The sequence below is a fragment of the Anas platyrhynchos genome, chromosome 3 (assembly GCF_047663525.1).
Source record: "Anas platyrhynchos isolate ZD024472 breed Pekin duck chromosome 3, IASCAAS_PekinDuck_T2T, whole genome shotgun sequence".
Classification (NCBI taxonomy): domain Eukaryota; kingdom Metazoa; phylum Chordata; class Aves; order Anseriformes; family Anatidae; genus Anas; species Anas platyrhynchos.
Window position 1 is genome coordinate 62,091,237 of NC_092589.1, and position 16,235 is coordinate 62,107,471.

Genomic DNA, 16,235 nt, shown 5'->3' on the forward strand with positions numbered 1-16,235 from the left:
AGGCCCTGGGACAGTGCCCAGAGGGTCTGTGGCACCTCCACCCTCAGAGATACTCAGTACTGGACTGGATGCTGCCATGAGTAACAGGCCCTACTCAGAGCAGGACTTAGCCCTGCAGGGATTTCTCCCAAACTTAATTACTTCTAAAGTAACTCTGACTACTACTCCAAACAGTCAGTAATTTCTACAATATAAGTTCTTTATTTGATGAAGAAACTTAACAGGTCAACATGACTTTTACTCTGACTTTTACAACCTCTTTTTTTTTTTTTTTCCCCATAAAGAACCTCTCTATGTTAAAGACTGAGAACATACACAGAGTTTTAGGGGCAGGTGATGCTACTACTATGTGCAAAGCTGGACAAGCACATGCAATAGATAGAAGGTAATATTAGAACAAACAAGTGTGACTAAAGGCTCATTTTCTTCCTTTTTTTTTTTCTTTTTTTTTTTTTCTTTTTTTTTGTTGTTTAGCGAATGAGCTATGAAGGTTGTACAGAGGACAGTAGCCAAATGCAGCACTTCTCTTGTGGTGGCTGGCAGCTGCCTGGCAAGCTGAGGCTCAGCTTAGAGCTGTGCCAGGTCTGGAGGGCAGGAGATAGGGCCCAGTTTGGGCAGAACATCTGAGATCAAGGATGGAGATGGCAGCACATGGAAGCAGCTGAATAAAGGCAGCCAGGGAAAACCTTTAGCATACACATCTCATGAAGGGACAGGTTATGGCGCATGCAAAATTCCACACAGTTTAAATACATAATATCCCATAATGACAGATACATTAAAAAGTACAGGTACAAAACAAATTGGACTCACCAGGACATATTCAAGAACAGATCTAAACATGCTACTGCCTTTGGAAAATTTAATTTCAGTTTGTATCAAAGCTGAAGTGCCCTCCACAATGCAAGTAGTTTCATACTACATTTCCCTGCTGTTATTAATTACTATTTAAATTATTACCTTCTATATTTATCTCAACATGCTGAATAGTTAACTGAGGTGACAGACTCAATTAGCCTTAAACATCTTGGAAATTTTGGTCAAACGTTTATGAGTTACACGTGGCAAGTTACATGTAGTAGCACAATCAGTGCTACATTCCACATTCAGTGGAAAATCTGTTGGTCTGACTTACAGAAATGCTGAGAATTAGCCCTTCCCAGCATGTTCACCCCACGAGGCTCTCCCAGGCTCTTGGTGCATCTATGCAGTTAAGCTAATTTTAAGCTTACTAAAATTCTCCTTGCTCTTTGAATGTCTTTCAAAGTACAGTAAGATAACTATATATTGCAACTTCCCTCCAGTTTTCTGGCTGTGGGAATAGCCTCTTGGGAAGGGGTGGAAAAAACAACAACATGGAAATGTTCAAACCACAGAGCAAAAGAACAGAGCAAACCAAGAGAAGTTACACAGCAGTCACAGAGACACACCACCACACACATGCACTGTACCAGGATCTCTCATACTTGTTGCAGAGGAGGGAGTACTGCAACTCAGCAACCAGTCTGCAGTATTTAAAACTGTCATGTTGTCTCCTGAGGACAGGAATGGCATAATGGTTCATTGTCCGAATGTCTGTTCAGTGTACATAAATATTCTTCAATGCAAGTAAGTGTTTTTACTCTTTGAGCCAATTCTTTTAACTGCATTGTATTGTTTTTATGAGCATTATTTTAAACAGTCTATTTATGAAAGTATAATATAGGGGCATATATTTATTACTGTTCTTTAATGGTATGCTTGAAGTTTTCCCTTCTATTTAAGCTGGAATACGGATTCTATTAAAATAGTAAATAGGTTGAACCTTAATGGTTCAGCACTTTTTTCTTTTTTTTAGGGCTCTATTCCCTTCATATGCATATTCACTTTTTACTGAGATTTAAATATATATATAAATATATATATTTAAAATAGGGAGAAGTAAATAAAATATTTTACATTGTAGCCAGAAAGAACAAACTACAAAGGTCTTTTTTGTGCCAGCTGTTAAAACTACAGCCATGTATTAGCACCAAAAAAGAGGACTGAAACTCCAGCTGGACTTGTATCCATGGTGTCACTCTCGTGAATGGTAATGCGGCTGGGACTCCAACTCAGAATGTGGTACCCTTTCTCCTACTCCTCCATCTCAGATATGGAAGAATCTATTATCTGAAAATATTGGAACATCAGTATTGTATCTGCACGGCAATGCTGTGTCTACAGTAATAGATACAGCAATAATAAACAGTAAGTTTTGAGGTAAATGTAAAAATCTCTTTATGACAAACATTCATTCCAAGACATGGAATTAGCATGTTCATCATAAAAGAAAATTACCTAAGTAGTGACAATTTTGATGCACTTCTTTGAAGAGAGTTTTCAAATAAATCTACATGGGTGTAGTTTAGGGCATAACAGTAAATTATTGTTTAACAATGAAGTATGAAGCAGAAAATGCAATATATTTCAAGTTACCAGCAGGTATAACCAAGCCTTTAAGATCTGGTACAACTGTACAACAATTTTCTTAATTTCACCTTTGCATAGTTCTGCCTCTTATTTCAATTGGTGGAAATTGGAGAAATATTGATTAGTAGATTTACACTGGTATGACTGGAATATTTAAATATTTCTTCCTGGGATTATAAACGGGATTACGCTCATCATTGAAATAACATTAAAAATGCATATGAAAAAAAGCGAGTCCAAACTTTCTATGCACCAGAAATGTTTTACACTTACCTCCTGTTCCATTTGTTGTAACAGATGTACTACTGAGATTAGGTTTATCCAGTTTGGAGCTACCTGATGCATCGCTGCTCCCAACAAGATTATGAGGACTTGCTAGATCTTGCATTTCCATAGACCTGTTAAATAAGGTGATGGTATTTATATATATTGTGGTACTTCTTATATACTTCCTATGATTATTTACTTTTTTGTAAAAAATAATTTTTACATGGAAAATTTGGAATGTAGCTAGATTAACAACTCCATACCTGTTCCTGTGAGTTGTTTTTTTTTTTTTTTTACTAAATCTAAGAAAGTAGATAACAGTTTGTTGTGAACAGCAACATCAGTATTACCCACTTTTCCTCCAAGTATTATGAAGTAAAAGACACAGGCTTACAAAACTGTTCAAAGAGCTTGTATAAGATGCACATGAGGCAGTGCATATATATATATATATATATATATATATAATATATATATAAAATATACATGTATGTATGCTTCCATATATGCAAGGATGAATGGATAGATGGACGGATAACTGGATAAATGTATGTACATATGTATTTCTTAGAAGAAAACGGAGAACTTAAGTAAAAAGTCAGTCATTGCAGAGCAAATCAGAATAAGAACTTCTGTCTCCCGTTATCTGTATTCCAACCACCAGTAGTCACTGAATTAATACTAAATCATAGTAACAGAGCACACGGATAAATGAACAGGCCTTTTCCATACATCTGAAAGTTTCTTCATGCTTAAAAATGCACATATTCTTACTAGGTTACTCGATATTTTTTCTTCTGAGTCATTTCTAGGAGACTCAAAAACTTTCAATAAAAACAATGATGTAGATATAGACCACAATGGATTCCAGTGTCAGAGTTGTACTGTGGGACTGTGGATAGCTTTCATTCAGTGACAACAGATCTGCCTTTCTCAGACAAAGCAGACAAGGAGTGTTTCTTGTTAGACTGGTAATAGCAATATAATTTGCAGTGTGTGCTTGCCTATTCCTTGCTTCAATTCTAAATTAATTACTCAGATTTTTTCCCCAAAGAAGCCTTTTTTCTATGTATAAGCAAAGTTGCCAGCCCATCTGCAATAGGAGAACCATTTACCATATGTATACTACAAAGGCCAACAGAAAGATTGTCTTACACAGCTGTAAAGACCAAATGAATTGTAGAAGACTGAAAGGACTAAAAAGAGAACAGTTGGGATAGTTTTATAAGCACAACTGCTCCTGTATCTTCATATTATGGCCAGGAAGAGCAGTGGCCAATTGCATATGCAACACCTAGCATCCTAATTATTTATTGACAGAGTCCCTCCCTGACAAAGAGTCCCCCCCAGCTTTTCTCTAGGCCCCCTTCAGGTACTGGATGGCTGCAATGAGGTCTCCCTGGAGCCTTCTCTTCTTCTCCAGGCTGAACAACCCAACTCCCTCAGCCTGTCTTCACTGGAGAGGTGTTCCAGCCTTTGGATCAACCCAGAGCTGAATACAGTACTCCAAGATGGGTCTCATGAGAGCAGAACAGAGGGGGAGAATCACTTCCCTCACCTTGCTGACCACGTTGCTTTTCATGCAGCCCAGGATACAATTGGCTTTCTGGGTTGCAAGTGCACATTGCTGGCTCACATTGAGCATTTCATCTGCCAGTAACCTCAGGGCTACTCTCAATCCATTCTCTGCCCAGGCTGTATTTGTGCTTGGGATTGTTCCAGTCCAGGTACAGGACCTTGCACTTGGCCTTGTTGAACTTCATGAGGTTTGTACAGGCCCACCTCTCTAGCCTGTTCAGGGCCCAGGTTTAGAGCTTTCGTGTCTTGAGTATTTTCTAGTTTAGGAAATACTACATCTCAGCTGGGAAAATGCACCAAGGTCTTGTCCAAAGCCAGGCAAAGAAATCTTGTTTACTCCAATAAATGCTCGAATCCTGCCTGAGATGCACTGCTATGCCATTGGTAGGGCAGTCTTCCCAACAGCAGCCTGGATGAGCCAGGGTAAGCTGATATTGCAGGAGGTCATGCATCAGCAGGTAGGAATTTTATTGCAGTACTCACGGAAATGCAAAGGCATAAACTGAGATTTGAACTGCCTTGACCCAAATTTCATCATCTAATTGTATATACATTTCCACACATCTGTCAGCAATGCATTATATTTATTGTCTACTGGAAATGTGATCAGTGTTAGATGAAATAAAATGAACTCAAGTGGTTTACTATTCCGTCAGTTTTTGTTTAGTAGTTTCTGTACAAGGATAGCAGCTAAAGGTTAAAAAAAGTATGTGAGTTTCCATCTTGTATGTATTTAAGGGAGCAGGAGAATGCTACACAAAATAAACAATGTGTTTCATAGCATATACAGTTTAATACTCCCCACGTGCTCAGTTAGCAGTTAAAGTGTCATGATTTCCTGTTCAAGTACAATCAGCCCAGAGATACCTAATGGGCAGTTCTAACTTGAAAAGTTCACATGTATTTTTTTCTTGTTTAGCATGAAAACGACAATAATTTATTTCCACGCGGGTATTTATCATAGCCACAAATTTAAATGCTTCAGCTACATTTCATAACCAAAATAATTGATTTACCCAGATGCTGTATGTAAGAACTATCCATCATAAGCACTCTTCACACTCAAATCAATCAGATTTTATTAATCAGAAAACGAAGTCCACCGATTTTCATTTGCTTATCAAAGAACATACACCAATTTTATAAAAGGAATAGTTTTTGTCCCACACCAGTATGAAACCTTTTATGCAGAAAAGTATACTGTCTTATAGGTGTTTTCTACAGTCAGCATCTAGCAAAAGGCAGATAGAAGTCTACACAGGGCAAGTTCATTAATTAACACTATTTTTAAAATAATATATTTTTAAACTAGTATTAAAATAATATTTTTAAAATAGTATATTTACAAATAAACTTTTTATTTAGATGAGTAAAATAAATCTTGCACATGCAGTCTATTAAGGAAAAAAAAAAAAAAAAAAAAAAAAAGGATATCCAAAATGATAAAAAGCTTCACAAAACCACTTCTATACATTTATGCTTATCCTGGGTGCTCTACTTTGTGTGAACAAGTAAGGGGATTATTTTAATATATCTCTATGTGATATGTTTATATCAAGTGCACATTGCCTTCTGTGTAACAGATGTCATTCAATTCACCTTTCTGGATGCATTTAGTTTACCTTTAGCCTAAAAAGTTCTCGGGAAGATGTAATAGACCTACTCAAATCTTACATTTTCGTTGAATGAAGGATTCAGGAAAAATGTTTAATAAAATGGATGAAATAATTCCAACATCTTGAATTCATTTTGTCAAACTAAATGTTTATCAGAGTCCTGCTTTCACTAACTTAATCAGAAGCAGGTTTGTGTTCAGTATGTGTTTTCCTGCACTAAAAAAGAGAAAAGACGAAAAAAAAAAAAGTAAAAAGAGTGATCACTGAAGGACCAATTAATACTTGTAAGTTTATGCAGTTATTTATTAAAGATTTATTTTTTAGAAGAGGCAGTGTGTTTCAATTAAAAAAAAAAAAAAAAACAACAAAAAAAACAAAAAACATTGTTAGAGCTGCTTTAAAAAACACACTGTATATCTTTTTTTTTTTTTTTCTCTGCCAGGAATTTAACTGCTTGAGTTTTAGCTTTTCCACTCTTTAATTGTCTCAAACTACTTTTCAGAGTAATTAAGTAAAACATTAAATTGTATAAAAAGATATATTTTGGAAGGAAATGTTTTTGCAAGATGTTTTAAATTCTTCATCTGTTTGTTTGAAGACTGCTAACATGACTCCAAGCTTCTGAGCAAAAACCTGAAATCTGGCAAGATGGATTTGTCTTTTATTCTGCTTTGGCTATGCTTTAAGTCTTTGAAAATTGGTATTTTCACATGCTTAGTGGATCATTTCAGAGGCTTACTGGAAAAGTCTCTAAACCATCCCATTTGCACAGAACAGCCTCCCAGACAGACCCCTGTGGGCTTCAACTCCAACCTGAACACGGACAACCACAACAAATGAAAGTTGTTTGCATCTGTGTATGAATACTGGCTTGCCATGTTAGAGCACATTTTGTTCCTTGGCATCAAGTGACATCTTTTCAATGGTTAACCTGTGTTCAGTAGGGGGTTAGGGAACAGCATCCAAGGAAATAAATTTTCCCACCTGTCTTTGCAATGGCTGCTAAACAGAACCTGTGATGCATCCTGCTACGCTGAAGAGTACAGCTGACCATCATAACCTAAACTAACATAGGAAGCTTTCAGCATGGATAATTATGGTTGCTCAATTTAACAGTTCAATTTCTGTATAGTTTCTATATAGTTTTTTGACAAGTTCAGGCATTGCTTCTAGGGTTCTGTTTTTACAACTCTCAACTCTCTCTTTTCCACCTTCCCCCATTACAATCACCTATATGCTAGTACAGTGATTTTCCTTGGCAGAATTAAAATCTATTTCTAGAAATTCTGAGTTGTTACAACACTGTTATCTATTTGCATTTCCAATTAAAATATAATAAACATGTAGGAAGAGTTGGGTTCTTCCACAACTCAAAATTTAATTGATTATTCATGAATTCTACAAGTAGATCATGTTTAGATATTCTTTTAATGGCATAATTTTTCAAATGCAAAATATACAAAATATTTTACTATAATTCAAACTGTTTTCTACTAAGAACTTTGAAAGTATGAAAACATTTATCAAAGAGCTATTGAAGAAAAAATATTTTAATGTGAAAAAAAAAAAGTGTTTTACATCCTAAATGAGCATTTTACAAATCCAAACTAAAAGTGAATTGAAAGGACTATTTAAGATTAAATAACTGTATTTAGTTTCTATACTAACCAGAAAAAAAAAAAGCATTTAAAAGTATTTTTCATTTCAAAATTCTTTCAAAGTAATATTTCTACATAATTTTCTTTAGCAGAACCTTTACTAAATTTCACTGTAGCAAAATATACCCCACTGTTGGGGGCAGGAGGAGAAGGGTTGTTTTCCTGTTTTTCTTACATCCCTCCTGTTGTAACTCCATTTCTTACATATCCACATGTTCTCACAGAAAACTGGAGCCTTCTCCAATTAAGATGTCAGCTACCTTGGAGCTTCTAAAATTAAACAAACAGGGAATTTCCCTTTATTTAACTTTAACTTATAAAGCAATACGAATATTGAGTAACAGATCTGTTCAGACTAAATCTGTTTCCTACTGCTGTCAGCTCAACTCTCTGACCAACTATACACTTTTGAAGACAAGTGAGCTGTTGTTATTTCCATTCCCCATAGATTTTTTTTCCAGGTCTTCCAGCCATGTTCTGAACATGTCTCATAAGCACCTCTCTCTTCCACATTCAGTCTGAGCTAGTTCCTACAAGCCTTTCACTCTGTATTTTAACATTTCTAAGTATTATACTAACACTAAAATACAGATTAATATTGTGCTTTTACTTTGTGTATGGCACTTTTGCCACTGTAAAAGGGAAGGAAAAAACAGAAAAACAGATGAAAAAAATTTGCTCCACTGGGGTGACTGTCTCTCTTGTTTTCTCAGGTTCATCAGAGCCTGCTTTGTATCTTCTCAAGCTCAAGAGATGTCCAAAATACCATATCTCTTGCTATTCTAGGCACAATCTCACAAAAGCATACAAGTTCTGGGAGTCTGCCAGAGCGTTAAAAACAAATAATGCTGCCAGACACTAGCAAGAGCTCCTTTCCACTCTCCTTAAGGCCTCGTTTCTTAATGTGTAAAGTGGTCTGATACAGTGCTAAGAAGCAGTGAAAAATGTCTTGTTATAGTAATACATGTATAACCAGCAAATGCTCTTCAGAGTTTTATTTCATTGCATTTTTTTTATTTCTTTATTTTTAACAATCCAGAAAACAAGTGCTAATCTTTTTGCAGCCATTTGGGGATGGAAGGTGGATTCTAGCTATATAATTTCTATTTCTCATGGTCTGGCAATTAGGATTTCAACTTCCATATTAAAAAAATAAGAGGGAGAAGCAAATGAATACCACAACATTGATATTCTGAAAAATACTTCTCCTCTGTCAATTTGCAGCCAATGTCAGATAAAGGATATCACAGGTAGGAATTTTCAGCGAAAAGAAGAAGAACAACATTAGCATTTCTACCATGTCCATAAATATCACCTAGTTAAATAATAAAAATACCATGGGGTTCAGCTTCATAGAATTGCAACAGTACAATAAGGACTGTACTAGAGTTCTTATGAACATAGATGATTCATTGCATATTGAATATTATCATGCACTTACCCAGTGCATGAGTTCAAGCACACAATAAAATAACCTCTACCCAGGCACTGCAGTAACGGCACTGCAGAGAGGATCCTTCTAGTACGAGGATCCTTCTAGTACAAAGAAACATTAAGCTGAAGAAAAATCAGAACTACTCAATTTTGTTTTATAGTTTTATAGCTTTTTAGATCTGCTTAACCATACTGCTTATCTCGCAGGGGATGGGACTCCTTTGGTGATCCTTTGGGGCATAAAGTGGCACTGGCTGTGATTGTATCTCAATTTTCTTTCATGCCTATTTTCTTTCTCTTGGCTATTTAAGCTCTAATTCTAGGAGAAATAAATAAATAAATAAATAAAAGAAATGAAAGAGAAAAAAAAAAAAAAAAAACAAAAAAACAAACAAAACAAACCCACTCATGTAGACAGTATTACTTTACAGGAGATGTCTGCCAGGCAGTCAATGTCAGTGCTTAGGCTATACTTGGTGCAGAGGGCTCGGATGAGACTGTGAGCAAACAGGCTCAGTGACAAAGGCCAGCATTGTAGTATGCCTCTGGACAACATTTACAGCTAGAGAAAAAAGATTTTTTCTTTTAACAGCACCACCACTTCTTCCCCAGCCCCCCTGCCCAATTCCCTAGTCACAATTCTGCTCTTACCCTACATTTTTGGCTCTGAGCCATTCTGGGATCCTCTGTGCTTCCTTACAGCCAGGTGTCAGGTATTTTTTGTCTTCATTACATCCATGCTCCCTTCTTTTCTCAACATGTTTTCAGACACCAAAGGCCATACTTTTGTTAGTCTAGGATATGGCTTTTGCTATAGTAATAAGAAGATACTGTTTTACCAAAAGGAGTATATGGATATCTTCTCAGTGGATCTAGTGAAAAAAATATGACTAAACAATACAAAAAACAACTGCTTACAAATTCAAGTTTTCTTTTGCTGGAGAAGAAAAACTGCCACTTTCTTCTTCTGTGTTTGAGGAATAAACTGAAGGTTGAAAGGTTTTTTATATATATTTATTCTGGTGATGTCTAAACACACTAATGAGTTTAGAAGGCTCAGATTTTTGTGCTACATAATTGCTGAAAGCTATTATTTGCTTGAGAGTCAGAAACACTATGGTTTCTCTGGTTCCTGATTGACTGAGACATTTTACTTCATTTTAATGTCATTTAATGTGGTTTCCAGCAAACCACAGAAAACTGTCTATTCTGGTGGAATTGAGTTAGCCACAAATTATTTTTTCACTCCCCTCTGTCTTTGCTGGGGATCAACAACATTTTCTTGACACAATTAATAGAAAATGCAAAATTAACTTTGATTTCCACTTGTGGATAAAGCATACAATAATTTATAGGAAATGCTTCTGGTTTCTCCTATTGGGCATGGTGTCCATTTGTCCAATGCCAAGAAGTATTAAAATAAATACATAAAAATTGAGAAAACTCTGTAGCATAAAATAAATAAATAAATAAATAAATAAATAAATAAATCCACCTTACTAAATTATTTACTTCAGCATAAACTTCCAGCTCACCCTCTTTGTGCTCAAGAGGTTTCTTCAGTTATACAACACAGGTCTACACTAACAAAAACAGGGAGACTGTCATTAAAAAGTCAGATAACAGGAAAGGTTTTCCCTGTGTGGCTCCCTTCTACTCCACCTTCCCAGCCTGCAGTCTGAGATTTGCTTGATTTGATGAAGGCAGATGATAGCTTCATATGGGAAACTCTTATATTGTGATGCACTAAATGGATGCTCACACAAAACAAGAAAAGCTACATTGACTGATACCTTCTGGACAGCTGGTTCCAAGACTCTGAGATTTCTTTTGTGGGGTGTGATGGGCACCGGTTTGTTATGATACATTTTTAGTTCAGGGTATTCACTCCAGGCTCTGAAGGAAGTATCTGTCAAGAGGTAATGTGGCATCTGAACAGGTATTTCCTATTTTCTCCTTGAAAAAGGTAGATGGTAGGAGAAAATCTAACTCCAGGATCCACGCAGAGATCACCTCAACCAGTAGGTAGAGTGAACCAGAGGCTGTTCTCTGACTTATGGCTACCTGAGGAGGAGTAGCTGAGAGAAGGGTAAAGAGAGAAACTTTCTTGGTCTGCATACAACCTGGCCCACTCTGGACCCACTGGTACATACCTAGCACAGCCCTAACAATTTCATGGCACAAATGCTCCCTTGCTACAGTCTCGGCTCATGCATGGACATGTTTTAACACCCTGCCATGAGCTTTGCCATACAGTCCACAGGCTGGGTTACAGACTTGTAGTCCCAGTGTGAACAGAAAATACAGGAAGGTACACAGGAGGTTAAACCCATGATTAACCTACTGCTTAAAAAATGTGACTAAAGTAGTTTTTGAAGTCATTTTGTGAGCATTTAAATAAATCAAAAGTGATAATGACACTGCAGTTCCACAGGGAGCTGTCAAATATTGAACTTACATGAAATACAGACTACCAGTTTACAGATACGTAAGGTCTAAATACCGGTCTTTGGATCACAGGGACACATTTTCAAAGAGTAGTTCACCCAGCAGCTCCCTTTTGCACTTCTGATCACTTCCAGATGTGATCAGCACTTATGGACCCTGTGGTTCTTACAAAATGATGATCTGTGTCATAAACAAATAACAAACACTTCTGTGAAGATGGCTAACACAACCAGCAAGCCTGCGGCCTTTTCTCCCACACCACAACTTCTGTAGCACAACTGGTCAGAGGAACTTTGACTTTTCCTGCATCTGCAGCAGGTGACCTGACCCAGAGGAACAGGCAACCACCTGAACAACTGGAGGATCTCGCTGAGTCTTTCTTGGGTACTTTTAAGTCTAATTCGGGCAACAAAGACATTTCTTACATATACAGAGTAAAGCACACTTAGACAACTGACGATTAGCTCTGCCAACTACTAGCCTGTTGCAAATCTGTCTTTTGTTAGAAATGGCCTTTGAAGTCACCCAGCTCACTGCATATAATTTCAAAACATCTCAGGGAAAACACACAGCACCATCCTTCATTGCATAACAGCATGACTTTAACTGGAACAGTGAGACGACCATCTGGGTCCAGATATCAGTTCCTGGTATGTATCTACATTATTAATTGCAACATAACAATAGTGCCAATTTTACTCATGTACAACAATATTTAAGAAAGCATAATATTGGGAAATCATGGATGAGAGGCCTGTTAAAATTTCTGGGAATTTTGCTGTTGGCTTCAGTGGAGCCTGGATTGCAAGATATAAACATTAGCTCACATTTTCATAACAAGACAGCAGAGGGTGAGTTGTGTCTCTGACTCCCTGAATTGAAATGTCTGTTACATTTCAAACTAGTGATAGAAACGCGTGGTTCTTTGTCAGGGATTGCCCAAGGGAAAGAAAGTCTTTCAGGTGTGCAGCATTGTACCTGATTTCAACGTAATTTCATTAGCCACCAGTACAGGGGCCTGCAAGAGCTCCATCCATCTCCAGAAAGAATGAGTTATGATTGTTGACTAAGAGTTGTCAAAAGCATGTCACTTTCACGCTCAATTCAAACTTTATATTTTAATGCAAACATTCTGAATCTTCTCTCTTATTTTTTTTTTGTAAAGATAAAATACAGACAGCTACTGGCAAGCAAGCTTAACATGGGAAACATTAGCATGTCTCACTTTTAACAGAGAAGTTCCCCTTAAAAGTTAAACCTGATCTGAACCTTGGCTCCCAAGACAAAAATTCTGTAGCTTACTTCATGTGGAGCACATTATGTTTGGCTCTAAAACAGTTTGTGTCAAAAACAATTATTTCTCTTCTCTAATTGCAGTCACAATAATGTTATATGCTGAGAATATGAAATAAATATATGCAACTTTCTGACTGCCTGATGCTTTAACTGCTTCACCGTTTAATCATTGCTATTAAGTAATAAGGTGTAGCTATGGATAACTATTCTGGATAGCAATGTACATTGAATGCGTTGCACTCATCCCTTTTCATTTTGTCCTGATATATTATGTCCTGATAAATATACTCATGCTGGTTGCCCTTTACAAATGATATTGAATTATTAAATTTAATTTTGCTTCACTATTTGTTTTCTCTAAGTCATTTTATAACTTTATAATTTAAGATCTAAAGAGTATACACAGTTTTTATGTACCTTTTTAATTTGGGTAGAATTACACAATCACAGAATCACAGAATTGTAGGGATTGGAAGGGGCCTCCAGAGATCATTGGGTCCAACTCTCCTGCCAAAGCAGGTTCCCTAGAGCAGGTTGCATAGCTAGGCATCCATAGAAGTAGGTGATTTTTCTAGGAGTCAATAAATACATGTACCTGAAGACTCTAGGGCATAATCCCTTCTGAATTGTCCCCTGGAGCTGTAAGAATGGTACAGCTGCAAAATGGGAACCCTACAGTCTCAGCTCAGACAAGTGAGCTGCAGTAGGGGATACCTGCCTGTCCATGCAGACAGAGGGCAGAGGCAAGGACACAGCAGTGGCTCCAGCTACTCCATATCCCATGCCCTCCCCTCTTCCTCTCTCCTCTCCCTTCCCCCCCCCCCCCCCCTCCTCTGCAGAACCAAAAACCAGCATGTCTGATGCAAACTGTAAAAGGTTTGCCGGTTTGCCTGTACTTTATACCGCTGTCTGCTAAAAGCCCAATTTACACCAAATGGTTTGACCTCAGTATGACTTCTGACATTCCATCCTGCCTTTAAAAATCATAATATACCCACTTCTGTCAAAGTTTGAGGTAAAAACAGGGTAGAATGAAACAAACTCTGGTGTTTTTGGTTTTTAAGGTCATGCACGTCTACACTGCAGACTTCCTAGGGCTAAGGCTGTAATGTTACCACACTTAGCACAGATTGCCCAGAGGTTAAAGACCAGATTAACAATACAAGGCACATGAATAGGAGACATTAATAACAACATGATTGCATTTTATAATCTGAATGTTTTGTTTCTCAGTAAATTTTAAAATATTACTGTTTTAAAATGTAGTATAATAATGAAACCCTAAAGGGAATGAGTATGTTTAGTACTATTTTGAGAAATACTTGAAAAGCACTACATTATTTGAGAACACAATTTTTTTTCCATTGAATTTAATATATATAACTAGAAGGAAAATAAGATAAAACCCTGAAATAACGTAAGAATAAAAGGTGATCTTATGTCTAGTCACCTGCCAATTACTTCTACAAAGAAAAGCAAGTAAAATAAATACAAAATCTTAAACATTAAAGTCATAGAGATACAGTTGTAAATTTAAATAGGAAGAAAATGAAATTCAGGAAAGAAGATGCATTCCCTTTCTACCCTCTTCTTCGCTCAGGTCACACAATAAATAATTCTGTTAAAAAGCCAATCCATGAAATTGCTTTATTTTTTTGGGGCACTGTGTATGCTTTTTTTTCCATAGATCTGCCAACATACCTTCCCAAAGAATTGCTCCTGAAGTCCTGGACCTCTCTTAAATGGCAGACAAGAATCCCCTATGAATTAGATTGAGACCATCACACTCATTTTCACTTATAACCAGATCCAGATTTGAACTTAGTTTTTCAAAGGTGGAAGGCTAGTAGAAGGCAAGAATATTTCATGCTTTAAGGGGAGGTAAATTTACTTCTGCTCTACAAATGACATAAAGTAAATCCCACAGAAATTTGACAAAAACACAGACTCAGATCACAGTAAATTATATCACTTGGCAGCTAAACTGGAGAACTAAGTCCAGAATTGCCAGCAAAACTCAAGACACACATTTGGATATATGGAAAGCTTTGAGATTTCTAACAGAAAGGAGTATGCACAGGCATCTTATGAGACTCATAAAGAATCTTATCAGTTGGAAAGGAGTGTGTAAATTCTAAGGATCAGATGAAAGTTTTTTTGTGTTTTTTCTTTCTTTCTTTCCTTTCCCCCCCCCTTTTTTTTTTTTTTTAAATAAAAGCATTCAAAAGGAGAAGATAGAACAGACAGACCATCTGCAATGTAACCACATAAAAGACCCCTGGGCAAATCCAAACCCATTAGCAGAAGTGCTTGACAAATCTGCCAAAGGGCCAGATGCTGCTTATGGAGGAGTCTTTTTCCCTCCTTGTCATCTGGATCCTCTGACTTCTGTTCCCAGAGGGGGACAAGGATGACTGGTACTCAGCCTAAACTCTGTGTAAAGAGAACTGAAGCACAGGAATTAGGCTACCTTAAAATAAATAGATGAGACCAAGTCTGAAATATTAAAAGGAAAACATTCTGAACATGCATACAAGTCATGTGTATAACATGCAGATGTTAGAAAACAGAAAGCAAACTTGCTTTTACTTTATTTCGTTGTGGTCTTTATCTATGATTTTTTTTGCAGGTCATTCTACTCATTTCTTACTTTTTTTTTTTTTTTTTCTTTTTTTCCTAATGACTGATCAGGGTCTGGCAAGATGGCAAAGAGGTGATTTTTGGTGTGCTAAATACTAGCACGACATACTAACTGCATGGTGTAAGTTAAGTACTTACAGAACACATAGATTGACAGATGATATTTAAAATATATCTGAATATGTGAAATATCTAGCCAATGAATTGCACCTGAAAATATTTGAGAAAAAAAAAAAAAAAAAGCAGTTCTTTTAAACAGCAACGTGTAACAATTTGGATCTAACTGGACAATTTTTTAATATTGCATTCTTCTAGGAGCTTATTCATTTGGATTTGAAATGTAAAGTAGGTGGAACCAAATACTTTTATTATTCAGGCTCACCATTGGTAAAATATATTTGGATTATCTAAGAGGTCAAAGAAGCTGGAACAGAATTTGAATTAGTTCTCCTGTGTGCTGCTGTAATGTGATATGACAGCAAAAAATAGACTAGGGAGAAAGAAAGAAAGAGAGCTCCTTCTCATTGTGATTAAATGTGCTGAACTTGAAGAACCAACACTGTCATTTTATGTCTTGAAATCCAGTTGAATTTTAGGAAAAAATCTGTAAAACTATTGGTTTAAGTAAACACACTTGCAGGCATAATCTCAGCTTATATTTTTTCACTTAAAACCAGTATTTCCCCTATGCCAAGATACTCCTGAAGGCTCAAAAATATTCAGTTCTGATTAATATATTCTTTAACTCAGAAATATATGTACTTGTTTTCCAACTCTCTGAAATTCAAGTAGACTTTGTATGAAAAAGTACTATGACTTTGCAGATCAACAAATTCAGTCTAAACTG

At 36.5% G+C, this 16,235-nt stretch overlaps 1 protein-coding gene across 28 annotated transcripts in view; it reads right to left on the bottom strand.

Moving 5' to 3' along the window:
* EYA4 (EYA transcriptional coactivator and phosphatase 4) overlaps positions 1-16,235 on the bottom strand; it is a 154,544-nt gene that overhangs the window by 46,619 nt on the left and 91,690 nt on the right. For 11 of the 28 annotated variants that reach the window (XM_038176291.2, XM_038176300.2, XM_038176290.2 and 8 more), the window contains 2 exons: positions 2,725-2,849; positions 1,452-1,535 (listed from right to left, as the gene is read on the bottom strand). In XM_038176291.2, the coding sequence (XP_038032219.1) occupies positions 1,452-1,535; positions 2,725-2,849 (209 nt within the window). Of the gene's footprint in view, positions 1-1,451; positions 1,541-2,724; positions 2,850-16,235 lie in introns of those variants that run through there. The other 17 variants (XM_038176292.2, XM_038176303.2, XM_038176299.2 and 14 more) reach the window with 5 other exon arrangements.